Here is a 24,437-nt window from a genome sequence, read left to right on the forward strand (position 1 = left end):
ATGTTCTGAAATGATGCTCAACTAGAAGTAGCACATGCTACTAGGCTGCTCGGCTCGTGGCTTATGTTGCCTTGGTTGGCTCAACTTGTGGCGTTGAAGGTGAGGGAGTCCCTTATATAGAATAAGGGCTCGCTCCTCAATACATGAATGATGGGCTAGAGTTGATGCTCTCTAATGATGGTGAGGGAGTCCCTTTTATAGAATAAGGGCTCGCTCCTCAATACATGAATAATGGGTACTCTCTAATGAAAGTGAGGAAGTCCCTTTATAGAATAAGGGCTCGCTCCTCAATACATAAATGATGGGTTAAGTCCCCCAAGTATTTTTCATGAGGCCCAGTTGAGGCCCAATATATGGTACATAATGTAGTCCCCCAAGTCTTAGGTCAACAAAGTCTGTTAGCTAGAGACTTCAAATTGAATCCATGTATGGGCCGAAGTGGCGGTTGTTCGGAGGTGGTATTTGTATACCCTGCACTGAAGCTTTGTAGGTGAAGCTTTGCAAGTGAAGCTTTGAAGCTAGAGCTCTGTAAATGAAGCTTTCGAAGCTTAAGCTTTTGTAAATGAAGCTTTTGAAGCTAAAGCTCTGTAAATGAAGCTTTTGAAGTTGATTGACATGAGTGATGCTCATGAATGTTTATGTTGATTGATATGAGTGATGCTCATGGATGTTGTCATGAGTGATGCTCATAAATGTTAACATGAGTGATGCTCATAAATGTTGACATGAATGATGGTCATGAATGTTTATGTATTATTGTCATGAGTGATGCTCATGAATGTTTATGTATGAATGACATGAGTAATGCTCATGTATAATTTGAAGTACTAGGCATACTTTTGATCACCTGGTTGGTGGCATGAAGGAGAGTACAAGTTGTACATTTCATCACCTGGTTGGTGGCATGAATGGCTAGTTGTCAAATGATATTAGAGTACGGGTTGTACATTTTATCACCTGGTTGGTGGCATGAATGGCTAGTTTCTAAATTATATTAGAGTATGGGTTGTACATTTCATCACCTGGTTGGTGGTAATAGCGGCAGGTTGCCAAATAATTTTGGAGTATTGGGCGTACTTTTGATCACTTGGTTTGTGGTAATAGCGGCATGTTGCTGAATAATTTTGGGTACTGAGCGTACTTTTGATCACCTGGTTGGAGCTATTTTGGGCTTATGGGCCTTCGCCCTCTACACAACATTCCAGCCCATTTATTTTGGGCTTTGTGTTTTTTATTTTATTTTTTTTATTACCTTCTGATGGGGTTTTATACAGATGTCTCCGAAAGATAAGAAAAATAAATTACATCACACATCTGCCAAGAAAAGTAAATCACATCATTCTGGTAGGGTGTTTATTCCTTGCTTTTGCTTTTTTGCTTTGCTTTTTCTTTTCCCACTCCATTTCTTTCTCTTTTTCTCTTTTCCTTTTGCTTTCCACTGCGTCTCTGTCTCTGTCTCTTGGTGAAATTGGAGGGCTCACTCCACTTGCTTTTCTTGGACAGCCTGGTTGTGCCCATCCATTATCACTCCTCTTTTTTTCTTTTTCTACTGTTTGAACACAAGCTGGTGTACTCCAGCTGTAAAAATCCCATCAGAGTACTTTTCTTTCTGCTCTTCGATGTGCAGAGCATCTTCTCTAACTTGAAAAACTCACCGTGACTAACGTCAATGAGTACTCTCTTGCTCCACTTATTAAGATTGGAAAAGTATGGTGTAAAACTAGAAGGACCATGAACGAAGAAACCTTTATCCATATTCGATTGAGCCCAAGACAGGGACTCTTCAGGACCAGACTTCTGCGTAAGATACTTCAACACTGATAGCATGTGAAGTGGCTCAAGCTAATAATGCTTGCGGCCTATGAAAATATTCACTGGAGATTAAGAGCTCTTAGCCGAGGGTCAGCTGGCAATAACGGTCTCTGAGGATACTTGTCCTCTAAATACAGCAATATCACAAAGGAGTCTGAAACCACCGTATCCCCATCGACCAACAGTAGAACAAAATGAAGAGGATTCAAAACATAGGCATCATTTATTAAATAGGTTATCTCCGGCATATGACATTGCCTGGCTAGACTGAACTGCTCTCCAACTGGTAGGTTCACCGGTTTGTATTCGTACGGAAGTCCTTTAAGATTGAGAGCGAAGCAGACGTTCCAAGAGCAAGAGCTTTGCCAGTAGGAATAGAGGATTAGCTTTGAATACCCTGCATTGACGGCTTTAAACGCTTCAACTTTACAGGAGGCAGTAGAGCTGGTCAAAGATGGGATGGCTCCAACAGCTTCAAACGCTTCAACTTCTTGAAAGCTTCGAAAAATAGCATGGTTTCTGGGTCGGGCTAAGATGGGTCCTTAGTCATTTGAGCTCGGAATCGTATTCTGGGATGTGGGTTTTGCTGCCATAGTTGGCGATCTCCTGCGGGATCGAACCGGAAAGAGAGTTGCTAGAAAGATTGGGGAGATCCAAGCTCTGGAGGCTGTGGTAAAACTTGAGAGACTCTGGGAGCTTGCCGGCGAGCTCCATTGACGGGAGCTGGAGGCTGATGAGGCGATTCTCCTTCTCGTTCCAGCAGGTAATGCCAACCAGCTTGCAGATTGAGGCCACCGACCTATTGGCAAGGTCCCATTGGCTCAGCTGCCCTGCATTCATGCACCCCAGTGTTCAACACCACAAACTTCTCCTCCAGCCGTCGCTTGTCGAATGTCGTTTTGAGTTTCTCCGGCACAGGCTATGGTGGGTCTACGGAGGAGGTAGGAGGGGGCGATGTGGGTTCGTCTGAAGTGGGTTTGTCCTCCTTTGACACATCAATGGAGTTTTTGTCTTCCTTTGACACATCAATGGAGTTTGCAGACAACTTGTGGGGTTTTGAGGGGAAAGTGGTTGAGAGGTGGAAAGAAAATGTGGGTCTTGTTGTTGCACAAGCCATGGATGTCTGTAATTCCTCTCTATGTTTTGTCTGTAACTCTCAGAGCTCCTTTGTTAGTGAAAAAGAAAGAAGAGAGAGAAAATGTTTGAGATCTGGAGCAAGTGTTTGAGATCTAGATCTTTTCTTTTTCTGGGTTCTTTTTGTGATTTTGCAGATTCACGGTGGAGGTGAAGAAATGAAAGAGAACTGACACAGTTTTTCGTGTCGAGTCCCACAGACGATGCCAAATATTGATGCATAAAACCGGAGGTTTTGGAACAACATAAATCCGACCGTGAATCTGCAAGAAATGTAAATAACACAAGATGTATCGTGGTTCACCCTAAGGTTTGGGCTACGTCCACACTGATTATGTATTTATTTGAGGGGGAGAGAGCTCTGAGAGTGAGAGAGAGGGGGTGAGAGGGCCTAAGAATTGGCCTCTCCTAATTGTGAGGGTGAGGGGTCCTTTTATAGAATAAGGACTCCTCACTTATTACATATTTACCCCTTCCTTTATCACATAATTACATTTAAGTCCTCCGAGTATTTGTACGAGATCTAAATACGAGGCCCTAAATATGGTATAAACAAACACGAAAGTGTTTTAGGCTTCGGCTTTGTTCGTGGAACCCTCACTTTCTCTCTCTAGAAGGTTAAGGTTTTCATGAAGATCTGCATAGTTTCAGAAATTGGGGATATGAAATTCCAATTTCAGAGATTTGGGCTATGAACAGAGAGTGTCGATCAAAATTTGGGTTGTCAAAAGATTACAGTGCGTTGCTGATTGGAAAGTGGTATCTTGGACTTTGTCAAATCTCAATTCGGTGATGATTCTTTCTCTTATGCGTTGCTGATTGGAAAGTGGGATCTTGGACTCTGTTAGGTTGTTTCTTGTATTTGTCATCTTCTTTATGCATGCATGGTGTTTGTGGAATTGCCGCAAAAGATAAAGTGTGAGATTTTATACATGATTACTTGTGAAGGCCATTGACATTAGTTGAAGAATGATGAAATATAGTTTCTTGATTGTTTGCCAAGATAATTGTTTTGAAGGAGTTTCTGCGATTCTGATGATCTAGTGATCCGGGGGACAAGGTTCAATTGTAAAACCAGTGTCTAGTGATCTGCGTTTCTTGATTGTCTAGAGTTGTCGTTGATAGTCTGCTAGTATGTTATGTAGTTTCCCTCAAATTCCTCATTGATAAAGTTTTTGATAGTTTCTTGATTTTATTCATGATTGATTGTATTCTGATGATCTGGTGGAGCCAATCAGGAGTGTCATTCTCATTGGTTGATTTGATTTCTTGGAGTGTCATTCTCCTTGGTTAATTTTGGTGTTAGTCTCTGGGAAGATTTAGGAAGATCTCAAGAGTGTCATTCTCCTTGGTTAATTTTGGTGTTAGTATCTGGGAAGATCTAGGAAGCTATCAGGAGTGTTATTCTCCTTTGTTGATTTGGTTTCTTGGAGTGTCATTCTCCTTGGGAAGATTTAGGAAGCTATCAGAAGTGTCAATCTCCTTGGTTGATTTGGTTTCTTGGAGTGTCATTCTCTTTGGTTGATTCGGTTTCTTGGAGAGTCATTCCCCTTAGTTGATTTGGTGCCAGTCTCTGTAAAGTTTTAGTTAGTTCAAGATTTTTTTTTTTTTTCAACAGATTAGGATTAGAAACTGTATTGTGTAGAGTTTTTTTCAGAAGTAACATACATTTCAACTAGCCTCATGGATTGATCAATTGAGTTCTCAAGGAAAAAAGCATGCCTGTATGGCTTTCAAGAAGCGGTTTCCTCACTTCTTACAACGTCTGCCAAAGCCCACGGTTGGAGAATATGCTCTCTCCTCTCTGAAAAGTGATTTCAGGGCTTCTGTTGGCTTAGAACTGAATCATTCGTGCATTGGCTTCTCTAAGCTCGGTGCCTTCATCAAATCTTTCTCCAAGTTATGTACCGTTAAGCATGTCCCTATTGGAAAACTTGGATCTCTCAGTCACATGGTCCTCCTACCAAATCCCAGGCTTCACCACAACCTTTGTCATGCATTCAAAACGTCTTGCAATTCCAGATCAGTTTCAGAGTTCTAGCTAGTTCAAACTTGGCTACACCAAGTTCAGTTTGAGGGGGGAGTAATAATAGAAATGTTTGGTAATAACAGAAATGCCACATGGCACTATTTCAGTAGTGGAGTTTGTTAGTATAGTTAGAAGGGTATTATTGTATTTAGGATATATGGCTATATAAGGGATTGTATAGCTATTATTTCATTAGGTTCAGTTGTATACATTTTCTCTAGTCAATCAATACAATATCTCTTGTTTCTCTCTACCAATTCTTTCTCTTCCTTTGTACCAACTTCATCTTTTGCAATGTAGTTAATAAGGCATACACCACACAAAATGATGGTGAACAAAAATGCATTCCTTCTCTTAATAGAATAGTTATAACGACCAAAGCTTATTAATCAGCAACTTCATGAATTCTGACAACGACTTTACAAATTTTATTTTTTTAGCACACGTTATTTTGACACCACGACCAGGTGCTACAGAACGCAGAGAGGACAGCACACAGATTTATCACCATACAAGTGACGACACTAAAACACAAATGAGAAGTTCAGACAAATGAACCTAACAAAGAAAAAGACGAGCTAAAGGAAATGAAAACCCTAGCCCAAAGACCAGAGGCTCAGCGTGGGGCCAATGAGATCCGCCGCCACCAACCACGACGACGAGGGAGTAACAAAACAACTGAATACCCTTCACAGTTTGAACTGTGATAATGCGGAGTTTCCTTTAACCCTTTCCGAGAGGTAGTGTTTAAGATAATCTTCAATATTAGCTTCTCGGTATATCTGGGGATTTTCTTCTGATAACAACTCCTTGATTGGTCCATAGACTTTTGAATTTCCTGGCCGAGCATCTGGCATGAAAAAGCTTGCCACAGAAACTCTTGGGCCTACACTCTGCGCTATAACTCTGTGATTAACACTGATAAACTTGTCATTTGTCACGAGCTGCACCAAAGTAACAAAGAATTATCAGTTTTTGAAAAGTCAATTTATCTATACGCTTTGTCATAAAAAATGTCTCATTGGTCATAAGTGACTGAGAATATACATGGTCACTCCTCCATATATTTGATATGAATGGTAAAGATTAAAACATTAAAAGCACATCAACTTATTCCCCACCCTTAATATCAAAATCTAATGATATGATGGGTGATGACCATGAATTCTTGGTCAAGTAACAAGTGAACAAAACACTGCTAAATTTAGCACAATGAAAAGTGGCTAATTAATGGTCCGGGAATGAGAGCTTGCCTGCAGAAGGTCTCCTACATTGATAACAAGAGCTCCTTGCATGGGAGGAACATTAACCCATCGATTCTCATACAAAACTTGGAGGCCACCCAATTGGTCTTGTAAAAGTATGGTGATGAAACTGCCATCGGTGTGTTGATCGGTGCCTATAGTCAACTCTTGTTTAGGGCATGGTGGGTAGTAGTGACCATAAATAGAAAACTCCTCAGCGCAATCCATGTGTTTAAGTTTGTTGGGATTCATCCGAAGAGCCTCAGACAGCAACTCAAACAACGTAATTCCCAAATCCTTCACTTGTTTTGAGTACTCAATCACTATTTCTCTGCATAGTATTCAAACACTTGAAGTTAATTAGTACTGATCATAATTTTTTTATTATGGAGTAATGCTGTATATATACCAAAAACTGACTCACTTGTTGACACACACTCCCTAATACAATCAATGTGTCTAAATAGCATTATTGTTTATTAAGTGATAAACATATTGATCAATCAATATTTCTAATGCAAGTATTCCAACTCGTGGAATTAGTACTAATATAATAATAAGAAAAAATAGTGCTAATAGACACTCAAAACTAACATACTTGTTGGCACTCTTTAATACAGTCAGTATGTTTAAATAACACTATTGTTTATTAAGTGATGTAAGTAATGGCTAAGAACCTAATTAAAGGTGAAGTTATATATAGTAACTCCACTACAAAAAAAAAAAAAAAAAAAAAAAAAAAAATTCCTCTGGTTACAAAATTAAGGACCCAGGAGTTTGTGTTTATAAACTATGTAGGCATAACTTTGTATTAATTTGAGGTATGCATGAAAGAGGATCATATACATTATAAAGTTATACGCTGTTATAAGAAATTAAATGGATTCTCTCTTGCATGTAATGCTCGACTAGTTAGATTGTGAATCAGAACTATTAATTAGGCATTACTAAATATACTGATGAGCATACCTGCACACTGGGGGTAATTCCTCGGGTTTGGGTGGATTAAGCGACCGATAACACACAAACGTATCCCTCCAGTTTCCTCTTTTGGATTTGTGGAAACGAGTACTGGACAGGTACTGCTCCTGGTTCCCAGTATCCATTGAGCACAACTCTTTCTTAACATCATTATCCTTCTCATGAAACTCACGTATTCCATGTACCATCCTGTCCAAAACATCAACGGGAATTCCATTTGTAACCTGAAAGAAACCCCACTTCTCGCATGCATATCGAATTTTCTCGACGACTTGTGCTCGTAAAACTGAGTCGGTATCAATGCCATGAAGATCAATGGTGGGAATACTGAGTTTGGCACCACTTCCATCCCTCTCGTCTGCTCTTGTTTTGGTGACCATTTTCGTTATTTTTTTGGATCTGAAGACGTAATTAAGGAATTAGAGTTTAGTATAGCACTTTGAAAACCCTACGTGGGGTATAAGATATATATATATATATATATATAGGAGCACTGGCGGATCCATTAAGTGGAAAGGGGGTCAGCTGACCTCGCGGTGAATCTGTATGGGTAGTGAATTTTTTTAAATATACCAACTTGAACATTATATTTTTTTTATATACGTTCAAGTAGTGAATTTTCTTAATTAAAAAGAATGGGTAGTCTTGCAAAAAAATGGTGGACACGAGGAGAAATAGAGTATATAATCATGTATATTTGCTAATGACATTTGCTTTGATTTTACTAGTTGCTACTGCTTAAGTAGAGAGAGCCTTTTCCGCTATAAATATTGTGACAAGTCCATTGCATAACCAAATGGGAAATCAACGGTTGAGTGATAGCATGGGGGTTTATAGTGAGAGCACTTTTTAATTTTTTTTTCCATTGATATGAAGTTACAATTCAACGTTTTCATGCTGAAAATGTGTTGTGGATAATTGTAACTTATATTGTTATTTGTTTTATAAATATGAATGATGGAACTATGGTTTAATTTTTAAGATTATTATATATTTAAAAAATGTTTGTAAATTTTATATGTGACCCTGAATAACATTTCCTGGATATACGCGCAATGGAGCCCACCCTTATTTACTTCAACTTTTTATACGTCAGTTTAATGTTACTAGAAATTGGTTGAAGATGTAGAAACCAACTCCTTATGAACGACTAACCAATTTTATTTTTGTAGTTCAAAGATAACCAATCCATAATCAAGTACCGGCCAATTACATTTTGAAATATGGATTGGTTAGTCCCCTTTTGTTGAGGAATTCCTGTCATAAGTTTACATGAGAAATCCCTTAAGAGAAGGGGGACTAATAAATACTAATGTATTATGTAATTCACATATTTGTCATTATTCGATCATGTATTAGTAAAGAATAATGCAATATACCATGAACCTGGTACCAAAACAAGCTGTAAGCTGCTAATTATATTCGATGAAGGCAACAAGTTTAAAGATTTTGAGAAAAATAAATCAGTGACTCACCATTAATCATATTGATATTACACTTACATTTTACAACCTATATCGATATTTTTACACTAAGGGGAGAGGGAGTTCGGCTAAACCACAATGAACAACCTAATTTAGTTTTGAATTCGTCACTCAGTACTACTGACATTTCACAACCTATAGATTCAAAAGTTTATCACAACAAACCTTGATGCCATTAAAAGTAGAACGAAGCATTATATATTGTAAGATACTTTGTCAGTTAGGAGGGTGTATTCAATGGGGATTTTGAGAGATTTTAATTCTTTTAATAAATTTAGGAGTAGTCAATCAGAATTTTAAATGATTCTCTGAAATTCAAAGTGTATTCGATAATGACTTCAAGATAATTTATTATAATTCTTAGGAATGCTAGTGTATTCAATTACGATTTTAAAGAAGTTTATACTATTACAAGTGTATTAAGTTAGGAATTTATTTTAAAGAATTTTAAAACGCTAAGCAATTTAAGGGAATTGGAGAGATTTCGTAGTGTATTTAAAGCATGCACAAATCTCACCACTCATTTTGACATTTCGCGGGAATTAAATTAAAATTTCACATGGAATCTCTAAAAATCAGTGAAACTCTATCAAAATTCATAACCTCATAAATCTATTAAAATCAATAAAAATCTCAAGTGGAGAGAGCCTTTTTCCGCTATGAATATTGTGACAAGTCATTGCATAACCAATTGGGAAACAATTGAGTGATACATTGGTAGTTTATATTGAGAGCAAATTTTTTTTCCGTTGATATGAAGTTATAATCTAGCGTTTTCATATTGACAATGCATTGTGGATAATTGTAACTTGTATTGTTATTTGTTTTATAAATATGAATGATGTAACTATGGTTTAATTTTTAAGATTATAATATATTTAAAAAAAAATGTTTGTAAATTTTATATGTGACCCTGAACGAAAGTTACTTACCACATAAAGAAAACAAGGGCGCAATAGAGCCCACCCTTATTTACTTGAAGTTTTTATACGTCAGTTTAACGTTATACTAGAAATTGGTTGAAGATGTAGAAACCAATTCCTTATGAACGACTAACCTATTTTTTTATTTTTTGTCATTCAAAGATAACCAATCCATAATCAACTACTGGCCGATTACATTCTGAATTATGGATTGGTTAGTCCCCTTTGTTGACGAATTCCTATCATAATTAGTTTACATGAGAAATCCCTTAACAGAAGGGGACTAATATATACTTGTGTATTATGTAATTCACATATTTCAGAATTTTAAATGATTCTCTGAAATTTAACTTGTATTCGATCCATCATGAATTCAAGATAGTTTATTAAAATTCTTAGGAATCTAGGTGTATTCAGTTACAATTTTAAAGAAGTTTATACTGTTACAAGTGTATTCAATTATGAATTTATTTTTAAACAATTTTAAAAAGCGAAGCAATTTAAGGGCAATCGAGCGAATTCATATGATATCTTAAGCATCCACAAATCTCACCAGTTCCCTTGAGATTTCGAAAGAATTAAATTAAAATTTCACATGAAATCTCTAAAAATCGGTTAAACACTATCAAAATTCTTAACCTCATAAATCTATTAAAATCTCTCAAAATCTCAATTGAATATTCCAAAACACCTTTATTCACCAACAATTAGTATTTCAAAGTACCACGTGTGATAACGTATATATGAAATTTCAGTCAATGAAAAGTAATTTTGACCATCCAATTTCAGGGTACCCGCAAGCAGCATCACACGTTTGGAATACGTTGAAGAGCCAAGACCTTCTCGAATCCAAGCAGCCAACTTTTACTTCAAACAAAAACGTACTATAATTTATATTATTTTGAGAAAGAAAATATGTAAATTCATAGCACTCTTCAAATTAACTTTATGACTCTTGAAAGCACTATTAAGAAATACCAAAATTTTAAAAGAAATGTTTTTTTGAATAAAATTCAACAGGGTTCTTCCAAGTTAGTCTTTTGCAACGAAGTAGGGTTTTCTTTATCATGAGTGAAATTTCATTTCTTTCTTAATTGTGTTTTTTCCCCCTTTGAACTGAAGATAATTAAAGGTAGGATGGAAATTTTTTGTAGGGTCATTATTTGTAGATGAAGATTCTTATTTGAAGATTCTTATTTGAAGTTTCTTATTTCAAGTTTCTTATTTGAAGTTTCTTATATTTTTATTTGAAGATTCTTATTTGAAGATTCTTATTTGAAGTTTCTTATTTGAAGTTTCTTATATTTTTATTTGAAGTTTCTTATTTGAAGTTTCTTTTATTTTCATTTCTAACTGTTCTTCGTTAGGTCAAGTTACATGTGTTAGAAATTTTATTTTCATTTCTGACTGTTCTTTGTTAGGTCAAGTTACACGTGTTAGAAAGTTTAATATTTTAAAAAAAAAATTCCCTTTTGCCAAACGATCAAATGCGATTCATTTTCAACTACTTTGAATTCTCTTAGCAATGAAATTTGAAAAGAAAAGTATTATTAGAAGTATTATGAGTAATCAGTTGTTAAAAGAAAAGAGTGAGTTTGAGATTATTGTACTTTTTGTAAAAAAAAAATATTTTTAATGTTGTTTGGGTTTGGAACATTGGATTTGGGCCCAAGGTGGATAATTTGCACTACGGTTTAATTTTGGCCCATAAGTAATCCTTCAGGCCAAATGATATCCAAATATCCAGCTCATAGTGAGATTCGGCCAATGCCTAACAGAAGAGAGATTCTTAAAAGGACCAAGTGGAGAAGTGATTCGGCCGAGTCCTAATTGAAGTGAAATAGGTATAGATCAGAATGAGTTTTAATAAGATTCGAATTGTTTCAAGAATGAAGACTCATATCTAATCAAATAAGGAATGAATCTGATGCATAAAAGGACTAGCTTCCAAATCCTTGTTCTAGTCGAAGTGGTTGAAATCATGTATAGACTGGTTTCGTTTAGTGATAAGATAATGTTGAGAATATTCAGAGAATAGCCAAAGAAGTATAGTTCTATTAGGACTTTACTTCAGCATGCTTGGTCTTCATGAAATTCGCCCCTATAAATAGAAGTGGTACTACAACAAGAAAATGACCTTCAACTCAACACATAACCGCCCTGCACAAAACCTCGCTTTACACAAATCCTTCTCATATTTGAGAAATCACTAACTCTTCTAACTCTATCAACACATTTTCAGTTTGGAGTAACAGTGTTGTGTTGACAACCAATGATATCTTCATTTTAAACTAACAACACTAGACCCGTAGAATCAGGCGATCGAGAAGTATCTTGGATTGATAGTTTTACTTTAAGCTTGGTTGATTAACTATACAAGTCTCATCCAGCAAGGAGTCCTTGATTCTTTCGCTGAACAAGGTCACTTCATTAGTTTCCAACCAAGTGAAGTGTTTTATGGTTGGTTACTTTGAGGTACGCTTCAAAGTTCAGTATTCTAACCGCTGAACAACATTTACCATCAAGACACTTATCTCTTTTAAGTATTTATGTCCTTATAGTTTGATACAGATTTGGCACACTTATACTTTGACGAATATAGTTGAGGCAGTCGAACCTGGTGTGGCAGATCCTGAACTTCATAGTGATTAGCAACCTTGTCTTCAGGTTCTAGAACCCAAGGCCGAGATATGTTTTTTCCTTGATCGTGATCGCTCGGATATAGAAATCAGCAGTGCATTCGACACCACCACCACTATCACTTCCATTCTACTCGCCGATTGAGCTTGGTTGCGAGTTGGCACACCTAGATCCACCAGAATGAAGTAGTTAGCTCATTAGTTACTTAGTATGTGTACCACGTAGGCTTGGTAGTTTTTAGGGTCAATATTTTGGCACGCATGGTGGGACCAAGTGCTAAAAATTTACAAAGTTCATGGCCATCGAGACTTACTCTGTCAAGAAGAACATAGCGATAGGTAAATAGTCAATAAGGCAGACATCTGCAAATCAGGCAATTGTGCCTTCTAATGTAAAACTAGCACAACACATCTTGTTGCCATCACACTAGAACATACAACACACCAAGAGGTGGAGATTATCTCAATAGCTAGAAACACACTATAGTGACCATTGCAAAGAACACAAAGTTCGCTGACTTTGAACCTCTAGAAAGAACGATCAAGGAATACGACAAACACATTTCCTAAAAAGTTTAATCAGCACAGTCTTGAAGAACACACCTAGCATCTTGAGTTTACCTTTAAGTGTGAAATCGGCATGCTGGGTTTCAAACAAGACATAGCAAATAAGTACCACATGGGGATATAATGAAGTCACAAAGAAGTACAACCAACATGAAATCCCTGAGTTTAACTCCATCGACCCTTAAAAGGTCATTGTAAACATCTGATTATGAGCCGTGCCACTTGATTTGCTAGCCCCACCTGAAGTATAACCACCACGAGATCTTTGAGTCTGACTCTCTCGACCTTGTCAATTATTCTGACTCTAACTACCAAAAGCTTCATCATTAGACTATCCATGATAAGTGTTGTGGTGATCAAACTACATTGTTTGCTGTGGATATTGAGGCATAATAGGCTGAGGAAACTGGTGAATAGGAGGATAGGTGTACAAAATGGGTTGAAAGAACTGCTGCCCATATGCAGGATAAGGCATAAATTGGTGAATAAATTATCTGGAACTTCAGGTTCAGACCGTTGAGTCATCTTGTAAGATATCCTCGATTACTGCCTCAGATTAGGATAATTCTTCTCAAAGTGTCCCAGTTGACCATAGTTAAACCAAAGTCCTGTACTTGATCTACATTCACTATCATGATAGTTAAATTAGGGTGCAGAGAGGTATAAAGTCCTTCAAAAAAGAACTACCCCGAGATCCGCTACTAGATAATCGTCCACTGCTGGTAGAACCTTTATTGGCATAAAGTGTAGTATTATTAAATCCATCACTAGTAGTAGACCCAGAAGGCTGACTCTTCTTCTTGAAAGCTGCTTTACTCTTCATTCCGCCCATAGACAATGTTTCCTTAATATTCTTGGCCATAAACTTATTCTTGAATTCACTGAACTGTCATCCACCACTGCTAGTGCTCACTTGCTTGCTTTTCATTGTCTATTTTTCTTTCTTCTTATTATCCACTTATTCAACCCATTGAGCTGTGTGGAAAGCTACCTCATATGTGGCACCATCATTCACCACTACATAAGTGCACAACTATGGATTCAAACACAATATAAACTACTTCCTCATCTCATCTGCATTATCACAAATACCCGAGCAATACTCAACCAGGCACCAGAACCTCAATTCATATTCTACTACAGACATTTCACAACGTTCGAGAGCCAAGAACTCTTGCTTTTTGATAGCTTGAAACTCGGGACTCAGAAAATTTTTCTTGAACCGCTCCTTGAATAGATCCCAAGTCCAAACCTCGATAGTCCGAATATTATGGTGCTCTGTCTTCCACCAATACTTGGTGCTGTCAACCATGAAGAAAGTCAACGTGCTTACTCTTTGATCCTCGGGACATCTCATAACCTTGATAACATCACCCATATGCTCTAACCAAGACTGGCTTCTTCTTCGGTTCCACTACCATCAATAGAGTAGGCACCATGACTCACATCAATCTTTGCCTTAGTGTAGCCTCGATTTGCATTTTGAATCAACTAAGCTAACATTTCGGTTAACTGTAATCCTGGAATATGAGTACATTCACGCCTAGGCAGCATATTTTTGTCAACTAGGCATTAAACTATTAGCACAATACTGGTATTATACGATGCAAATGTATGTCCCTAACCATGCTTTGATACCAAACTATCACACCCCGAGCCCAATACACAAATTACGAGGCTAAGATATGTTGACCACCACTAAATTGATGATATGATCCCATCGTGAGATGACGTCACAAGTTGGGCTAATCTCCTTAGATATGTGAAGTTGCACCAATCTCATCACATACATGTCCATCAACACCCTAAAGGATTTCTACCACTACCCTAAGGGGGAACAAGCTGGCGCCTACTCTGGAACCAAAACAAATGAAACAATGTGATGTGAACTACATGTGGGATCGTCCTATGCCTGGACCAGCATAATAAAAGAAACCGTGTAAATCACAATATAATGAGCATGTATGATATAAAGATTTAATGCTCGTTTATGCTCACAATCAATACAATAAACACAAAGTGTATAAAAATCTATTTGTAAGCTAAACATGGCATGTCACATCATGGTATGTAAAAGTAGTTATTAAGGAACACCATATATAATATTTTAAAACAAAATACTCACTCACAATCATGTCGACGAGTCGAAATCGTCTCGCAGGCTTGGATGGCCCTGAAAATGCTTTTCACCTAGAAATGAAATCACTAATGTAAACACTGTGCACTAACATAAACTCGCATATTTGTATGATGTATGACTATCATAGAAACCACATTAAAATATTGTGTAAATGACATTTTACACCCTCAAGTTTCGGTGCAATTGCAACCTCATACATCTTTAAAACATTTCAATCTCATACATTTATTATCATTTTTTTTTCAATATCATACATCTGTTAAAAAATCTGTTAAGTTAACCATTAAGTGATGTTGTGACAAATATGATGTAACGACGCGTCCCCAAATATTTCAAATTTTATAATTTTAATGCCTGAATTTACGAAAATGCCCTTCGAGGCAAAAACATTAACTTTTGTTAACCAACTTGTCGTGTCACGTAAGATTCATTTCCTTGGAGTATCCTTGTAGTACTCGTCGTTACAAACACATGAGCGCAAACGGAATGTAATTTGGAGTTATAACAAAGAAGTTATAAACGAACAAAGACAATGGCAAAATGGTCATTTGATTATTAATTTGAAAGGCTCTAGATTTGCTAGAGCATTGATCTGATGTCACGTGTATGGCTAGGATGGAGAGATAAGGAGAGAAATGAGGGAAATGAGATATTTGAGGGACGGCCCAATCATAAGGAAGGAAAAGAAAGAAAAGAGAGAGGAGAAAAATGAAGGAACCTTTTCATCCCTTTTACCCGTTTTCTCACCCAGGGACCTGATCTCCTGATCTGTTTCCTGCAACTTTTCCAATTGGTTTTCCATCGATTTTTTTGTCTTTCTTCAACCTCCCATCACCACTAAACATCACCACGACATCCCAGCATCTAATTAAAATCGACAAGATTTCGTCATGATTCCACAAAGAACAACCATGTCGGTGCCACCACCATTATCCACCTCTTGAGCCCAAGAACAAACCCCAAACAAGTTTAGGGCCGGCAGATCACCGGAGTGGACGAATCTAGGTTCACATATTTTTAGGGTTTCCGATGGTTCGAAGAATTTTCAGGCCACTTCCCAGTCAAATTGCACTTCAACCCACCACCATTAGACACCTCTTGAGCCCAGGAACAAACCCCAAACAAGTTTGAGGGTAACAAATCACCGGAGTGGACAAATCGGGGTTCACATATTTTTAAGGTTTCCGACGGTATGAAGAATTTTCAGGGCACATCCCGGTCAAAGTGGACTTCAACCTAGGTATGAAAAATATTTCCCTTATTGATCTCTACATGTCTATAAAATTTGATGAATTTTGGAGTTGGTCGTAATTTGTGGTTTCTGTTCGCCGAAAACCGCCACCCATGGCGGCGCATGGGGGAACCCGAGGTTCCTCATTAGGTTTTTCAATGTGCTGAATCCAAATCCACTATCTGTTTTCCGAAATTCGACCATTTTAGTAAAGTTCTATTAAATGGGCTCTATTTGTGTTTAGGTACGTTGGTTGGAAGTGACTCCGTCCTCCTTAGTTCGAGCGGCTCCTCGGCAACAAAATATATGTGGGTGGACCCTTTCTTAACTTGTATGTTTTTATCAAATATTAGGCTTGCATTCATGAAAAGCATGATTTCATGATTTTTAGTTTTATGCATTATTTATGATTTATCGAATTTACATTTTACTAAAGGTTACGAATTATTGGATTTTCATATATGAAATTCTATGGATTTACGAATATGAATTATCAAGGATTTATCAGATGAGGCGTTGAGTTTTTGAGCTCCGGATTTGATATGAGATTTTGAGATACGGTTTTCGGTGCTTATCAAGTGGGTTATCGTACAACACATACACAGAACACGGGTATGTAGACGCATATGGCCATAGGACACAGTTGATGATATTTATGACATACCCCCAGCTTCACTGGCGAAACTAGTGTTGAACAACTTCACTAGGCACGACTAATGTCGGTGTGTTATGTTATATTTTCTTCTTAGCCGTAACCCAGAGTCGTACAGCTTCACCTTCGAGGGATGGGGCCTATCATATTTCTTCACTGGTGTAACCCAGTGTCATACAGCTTCACCCTCGGGAAGGATGGGTTATGCCTTTGGGTGGCTATGATACCCCTAGTTGAGTATACCGTTGTTATGATTTATGAGATTCTTGGGTTTTTCCTATAGGCATTTCGATAACACCTTTAAAGATGATTTTATTGCTATAAATATTTTTGGCATGCTAGAGTTTTCAGAAAATCTACTATATAGTATTATATACGTTTTCAAAACAAGGGGTTAAAATCTAGGCATGCGATCTCGATGTCAGGGCATTTACACATAGGTATCTTCGAGTCTTCTCTATGTAGGACCAATTCCTTTGTTCGTACTTTTTATAATAATTCTTTCATATTATTCTTGATTAATTGTATGCTCTGAACATGGTTCTGCATTGGTGTATTTCTTTCTAATTACATATTTTATTCATATGAGTTTAAAATGGCTTTGTCACCCTTAGGTGTCGACCAACACATGGCCATCCTGGTATTTGGGGATATCGGGATCAAAACATGTCATATAAGATCCACATTTGTGCTAAAGTAGCTGCTAACTTTGCACCATGTGGATAAAAATAAAGAAAAAAAAAAAAATTTTATTATTAAAAACTTAAAAGAATTAGAAAAAAAAAGAAGGAATTTCATCCCTTTCTCCTCCTCCATTTCATCCTCACCATCACCACCCTTCATCCCTTTTCCTCGGTGCTTACTTAATTCTCTCTCCGTCATCTACCTTGTCGCCGAGCCAATTGTCAAAGACCAGATCTGGCAGGCCACTTCTGTCAACTCCAAAAACTACCTCAAGGCGCGATAGGGTTCCCAACTTTTCTTCCAACGAGACCCATCCCCGACGTCCTCGACCTCTGATGCCCTTCTTTTCCAGCAAAGCTCATGACAACTGCATATATGCCTTTTTTCTTGTACTTAAACAACAACTTATGCCAATTTTTATTTCTTAATTATATTCTTGTCTTGCTCAATTAATGATAAAAATCCGATTTTGAATCCGACAAAAAAATTTGATTTCCAAAAAAATTTACTGGAATTTAATGTCATATATGAAACCCACCAAGATTTTGAAAAATGAAGTGGTGAAATTGGGGGGTGGCAAGGGTTTGGAATAAGGGCAGGAGGAACGTAGAAGTGGTATTGGATTAGAGAGAACTTAGATCTCGTCTTGCTTAATTAATGATAGAAGTGAGAGTTGTTGCAAAAACTTAGGTTTCGATTTCCTCCTCCCTAACGGGGCTCTTGGATTCGAGGGCTTGGGGTTTGAAAATCACCAAGGAGAGATTTGAATTTGTTCTACGAGAAACATTGGGTCATGGTGGGGGTTTGACGTCGATGGGAACTGCGATGAAGCCGTCATATGAGTTGTCTGGGTGCGTCGGAGAAGACAATGAACACTGGCAGCAACCACTAAGTTTGGGGCTGTGCTCCATTAAGATATAGATTTTTAGAGTGAGAAAGATTGAGTTGGGTGGTTTTGTTTTAAATTAGTTTTTTTTATTGATTTTTGATATTTTTATTTGCCACGTCTTAAAAACATATAGACTTTATATTTGCCACATCATCACTTAACAATCAAATTGACGGTTTGACTAACAGATGTATGAATTTGTAATTAAATGATAAGTAAATATATGTGACGGAAATATTTTAAACATGTTGTATGATGATACAATTGCACCTAAACCTCATGGGATAGAATGTAATTTACTCTAAAATATTTGAATCAGAAACGGAAGGCATATTTGAATTCAGCACATCGAGAAACCTAAAAAGAGACTTTAGCATTCTCCATGCACGTGACTTGAGGCAACACATGCCACTTCACATGCTAAGTTTGGGCAGACTCCGCTATGGTCACCGCTGTGGACAGCGGCAAAGCACAATACCTTTGGCGAATGCGCGTGCGCTCCACATGCCAACCACTGCGTCTTCCACGTACAGCCACGTGTTGTGAGTATAAGTGTACTCATCTTCTTCAATAGCCTGAAAACGGCTGGTGTCTGGGCTGTATTTCTAGTGAAGTGGAGGAAGTAAGGAACATAAATTTACCAAGCTCGACAAGGATCGAGGTCGAAAAGGTCCTAAATATTGGCCTGGAGCTCTTTTTACTTTGTCGAAAAAACTGGGGAGAGATTCCCCGATTAGTTATGCACCCAAAATCCCACCAAAACACATATGCAGCCTCATAAACCAAACTAGAATAACATTAAGGAAAGGATTAAGGGTTCTTAATCCTTACCTTTGTTAGAAAATCAAGAAACATTGCTTGAAAAAATTTAGGTTGAAACAGAGTTCTGTGGGTGCTTATGTGCTCAGCTTTTGTAACCCAAAACTTATGTTGAGTCAATAGGGTAGGGAAAGATGGTGGTGGCAAGATGGTTGCCTCGTCGGAGAACGGTGACTAAAGTAGAAAGTGAGGTGAAAAGAGACAAGGGGAAGGGAAGGACAAGGTGTGGTGGTTTCATTGAGGCTCGCCAGAGAGGTGGTTTGGTGGTACGAATTCTCGTCGGAGTCGGTGAGGTTAGGTAGTGATGGCCTCGGGCCTCACAACCTCTGTTTTACAAAGAAGAAGCAATGAAGGATGAAGAAGGATTGATAGAGAAATAGAGTGAAAGAGATATGAGGAAAAAGTGAGCGATTAAGGAAGTAAAGAAAGTGAGGTACGAAGAGAGTGATCGAGAGAACGAGAAGTAGCACAGGGAAAGGTGAGATCCCACACCGGTACCCATTGGCCAAAATATTAATATAACGGTAGTGCATAGATGAGTAAAATTACGATATTGCCTTTAATGTTTCAAGTGCGATAAAATGTTTGTTGTAGCTTCGAGTTTTGTTTCACTTGCACCCTCACGTTTGTATCATCGAGTATTTTAAGAATATGTGTATGTGTATTTGGGTCAAGCTTAAACAATAATTAATTAAGTACGAGGCTTAATTAAGAAAATACTAAAGTAGACAAGCCTACTTGCCTGCTTGTCTAACAAGTCCAACGAATAGGCCATCAATATCACACTATGCAACCTACAATACCGACACCTGATTTTGTCTTGAGAAACAAGTAATGGATTCTTGAGATTACAAAATTACCATTTTACCTCTCATGAGGAAATGTGCGTAAGCTGTTCGTGCTCACTTGTTCATAAGGACACATATTACCTAAAAAGACGGAAAAATTTGGCAAAGAGTTACTAGGACTTAGACGTTCACATAGGATTTCCACTTAACGTGCTAGGGGGCATTTTTGTAATTTTACAGTGTCATGGAATAAAATACGATTAAAAATATTCTTTATTCTAATTAGAAATTCATCTAAAAACAATTGGAAAGATAATTGAATAATTAAAAAAAAAAACACCTAGAACGTCCTTTCTCTTCATGTTCTTTATCACCACTTGGTCAGTCATCATCTTCATCTCCCACCTGAATGATGAGAACGTCGACGAGGATGAAAAATAGGTCATACCCACTCAAGGACCAGGAGTCCCAACATGCGGTCAACCTCAAATTCGACGAATCCGCACAAAGATCTAGTCTCTGATGGAATGTAGAGTCATCCAAAAGTCGTCGAAAGTGAGCTCGAACTCACAATTTTCATCGGCACTAAACCTAAAGTGGAAACCCCCAAAACCCAAATTTCTCTGCACCTTCGATTTTGTTGCAGGCAACCAGTCAAATACCAAAATTCCCTTTGATTTTGTTGTTGGCTACATCTCATGGTTCTGATCGAGGCCAATTCGAGGTTAGAGTGAGAGGATGACGAAAAGAAAGAGATGAAGGAGGTCGTTGAGATTAGGTGGGAGGGCAGCAATGGTGTGTAGGGGAGGGGCAACAGGTTCCATCTTGCCCTTTTCTTCTTCTGGGTAATCTATCTCAAATCATATATATATATATATATATGTATTATTTTTGGTTGATTTTGTGTTGAAAACAATTATGGGTTTTTTAAGGGGTGGGTTGTTTGATATATTAACTGCTAGTTGTTTTGAGGTGGGGTGGGGTGGTTTGGGGGATTCGGGGGTTGGGTTGCAAAGGAGGGGATGGAGGAGGTTGAAGGTGACTAGAAGTAGTGGTGGGGCCCATTATAAATGTTTAAAAATATTAACATAAATATTATTTTTATCTTAAATTATTTTCTTTCCTATATGGCATGTTAAAGAAATTTACGTTAGCAAAAATATGAGCCTTACAAGTGCCACATCATTCCTTAACAGTTAAACTAATGGTTTGACTAACGGATGTACGAAATTGCAATAAAATTCAAATTTGTATATGAAATTGAAATGTTTTAAAGATAATGTATGAGGTTGCAATTGCACCAAAAGTTGAGAGGACGAAGTGTAATTTACCCATTAATTAAATTTTTTAATTAATTATTATGATGGTTATATGTCAAAAATGGGCCTCGAAATAGTTTCATATGTCTAAAAAATGGGTAAATTACGTTTTACCCACTCAAGTTTGAAGTCAATTACAACTTCTTACAACATCTTTAAAACATTTCAATCTCATACGTTCACTACTATTTCATTTCAATTTCATACAACCGTTACAATTTATGTCAATCATTCCGTTATCTGCTTACATGGCCATAGGGGACCCTACAAAATTTTTGCCGAGTGGATAAAAACAAATAAAATAATTTGTAATTATAAAATGCACACCCTCTCCACCGTCTCTCTTGCTTCTTGCAAGAACTCAAATCCGCCCATAGCTGCCACAACACTCTTTCCCTCTCACTCTCACCCAGCACATTCTCAGACTTCTGCACACTCCCTAAACCATGAAAGTATCTTCCTTTTCCCCTTCTTCTTCTTCCCCACTCTCTCTCCTATTATTCTCTCTCCAAACCTTCATAACTCTCTCTCCCCTCTTCAACTTCAACCCACATGTTCATACCCAGAACGGCCTAGCAGAAACATTCATCAAATGTTTTCAAATGATTGTACGATCATTGGTCATACGTACCAAGTTCCAGATCTCTGTTTGGGGCCATGCAATGTTGCAAGCAACCATATTGGTCCACCTGAGGCCTGTCATGACCCAACCTTATAAAGCACGTATTAGTTGGTTACCAGATACGAACCTGACATATCGCATATGTGCATCTTTTGTTGTGTGGTCTATGTGCCATTTGTGCCGTCCTAATGTACAAAAGAAAAAAAAAATGGTCCTCAAGGAAGGATGGAAATCTATGTTGATTATGATTCTCTTTCTAATATTCTTTACTTATAACCTTTGACAAGCAATCACTATACCTAAAGAATGACACGAATTACGGTGGACGTCCCTATTATGTCTCGTGTCGATCTCAATCTAAATCATTAGAGTATGACCAGACACTTCCTAAATCATCAGAGTATTACCAGACACTTCCTCTGATCTAGCAAAACTGATGAGATCACATATACCAACTGCAAATGTGCCTGCAAAGATGAATGTACCAAATGTACGACGAACCTTCGTCCTTAAAAGCAAGAATGCCACTACTGTGGCCGACCCTGGCGGTTAGCCAATCAATCTATTCTACCCCAGAAACGTGGCAGATCACTCGGTTCGAGGATTCACTTACCCAAAATTGGAGGAACATGACACGAACGAATATGCCCCTTGATCATTGTCTCAATCCTTTCCATCTCATGAGAATAAATTTGGATTACTCCCGAGACCTGAAGTTCTTGGTCAAGTATACTAGTTTGGATGAGATATGAAATTGGAATGAGATTATCATAAATGATGCTTCATTTATATGGTAACTACTGACATAAATGAAAAGCGACGATAACGAACCGTGTTTCGTTGATTAGTGTCAACGTAGAACTGATTGGTCAACTAGAAGAATCAATATATGACGAATGAGATGAATGAAATAATGCGAATGATGCCTTATGGCGCAAGGTTTCTCTCATACGCCTTGTGATTAATGCAGCATTACAAACGTGGTTGTAATATATCTAGGATCCTAATACGAATCCTACATGGAGTTTCCAAATGACTTATATGTACTGATTCAAATAGTTCTATACCACAAGAACACCCTCTTTGTTCAAATAAGGACTTCATTTTACAGATGCAGAACTATCCGAGTAGATGTGGTATACTCGTCTAAGTGAATATTTGATAAGTTAGGGATATATGCCCTTGCGTGTACAAAATCCGAAATTGCTTGAGAAAATTGACTCGCTTCTAAAGTCGAATTTTAAGATGTATGATCTTAGAAAAACTCAACATTATCTCAACCTAAAGTTTCGAGCTAGTTCTGATGGTATTCTGTGCTTCACTTAAACTAGACCCAGAAGGTGTTATGTCCGAGTATACCCTGATCATCTGTATGCCATATGCAAATGAGACCTTTACGGACGATATGGAACATAAGGTTCCATATTGGAACATAAGGCAACCATATCTAAGTACAATTGGCGTTTGTTGTACTTAGCTCAATGCACTAGAATCAGACATTTTATGTACTGATAATCTTTTGGCATAAAGCAGCACTGCGCCTATACACCACCAACAAATTTGGTGTTAAAGACGTTTTTCAGTTACTACTGATTTGGGCTTATCTATCCCTATGCCTCTCATAATATATTACATCTCCTTGATCTTCGGAATGATGTCTACCTTGTGGGATTTACTAAATCAAACTATCCATCTGACCGCACAAGGTACGTTCCCGAATGGTTATGTCTTTATCATTAAGGAACACCATAATATCTTGGAGGTCCGTGATATAGACCTTTAGTTGCAAAACCTTTGAATCGTTCCAAGACTCACTGTATCTCATCATGTGAGAGATATGGTCGAGAACTCTTGTTGAGCATATTCAAACTCCTTGCGATTTTCATCCATCGTTGAGACTCAACAACGATCCATGAAGACAACGCCATATGTATCGACTAGATCATGAAACATCCAACAAGTCAACACCAAGCATGTTGTATCTACATCAGCATAAGCATCAGAAGATTGAAGTCAAGCAATTTGATCCTAGACAACCTTGCCAACCTATACACAATGTCACTACCGAAGTCTACCTTCCATAAGCTTGTTCGAGGAATTGGTATGCGTAACTTTCTCGTTTGCGATGCTTATAGTTTTATTTGGAAGTTCTGTCAAACTTAGGGGAAGTATCTAGAAGTATACTCACTTGACCTTAATGTACTCTTTTTCCCTACGCTAAGCATTTTTCCTGCTAGGTTTTTGCTACCTAACTAGGTTTTGATGAGGCACCCATCCTAGTTGGTCATACCCTTGTCTACGTCCTACTTGCGTCCGGAAGACGTATAGTTTTGACTTAATACAACTTCTCACTTTTCTTCTTTAGCTATGGGCTTTTGTCCCAACTTGGGTTTTGCCATAGTGAGGTTTTGTGAGTTTTACTATCCATGCATTCTTCCATTTGTTTTGAGACTAGCATTCGCTACTTGTGCTGACTAGAC

At 37.6% G+C, this 24,437-nt stretch overlaps 1 protein-coding gene across 1 annotated transcript; it reads right to left on the reverse strand.

Annotated features, from left to right (window-relative positions):
- Positions 1-5,357: 5,357 nt before the first annotated feature.
- Positions 5,358-7,635, reverse strand: LOC103407103 (1-aminocyclopropane-1-carboxylate oxidase homolog 1-like). Its single transcript, XM_008346053.4, has 3 exons — positions 7,189-7,635; positions 6,229-6,550; positions 5,358-5,919 (listed from the first exon to the last, which is right to left on the reverse strand). The coding sequence occupies exons 1-3, from the start codon at positions 7,578-7,580 to the stop codon at positions 5,665-5,667; spliced, it is 969 nt and encodes a 322-aa protein (XP_008344275.3). The 5' UTR covers positions 7,581-7,635; the 3' UTR covers positions 5,358-5,664.
- Between the last annotated feature and the right edge of the window lie 16,802 nt (positions 7,636-24,437).

This window comes from Malus domestica, chromosome 16, assembly GCF_042453785.1.
Source record: "Malus domestica chromosome 16, GDT2T_hap1".
Taxonomy (NCBI): Eukaryota; Viridiplantae; Streptophyta; class Magnoliopsida; order Rosales; family Rosaceae; genus Malus; species Malus domestica.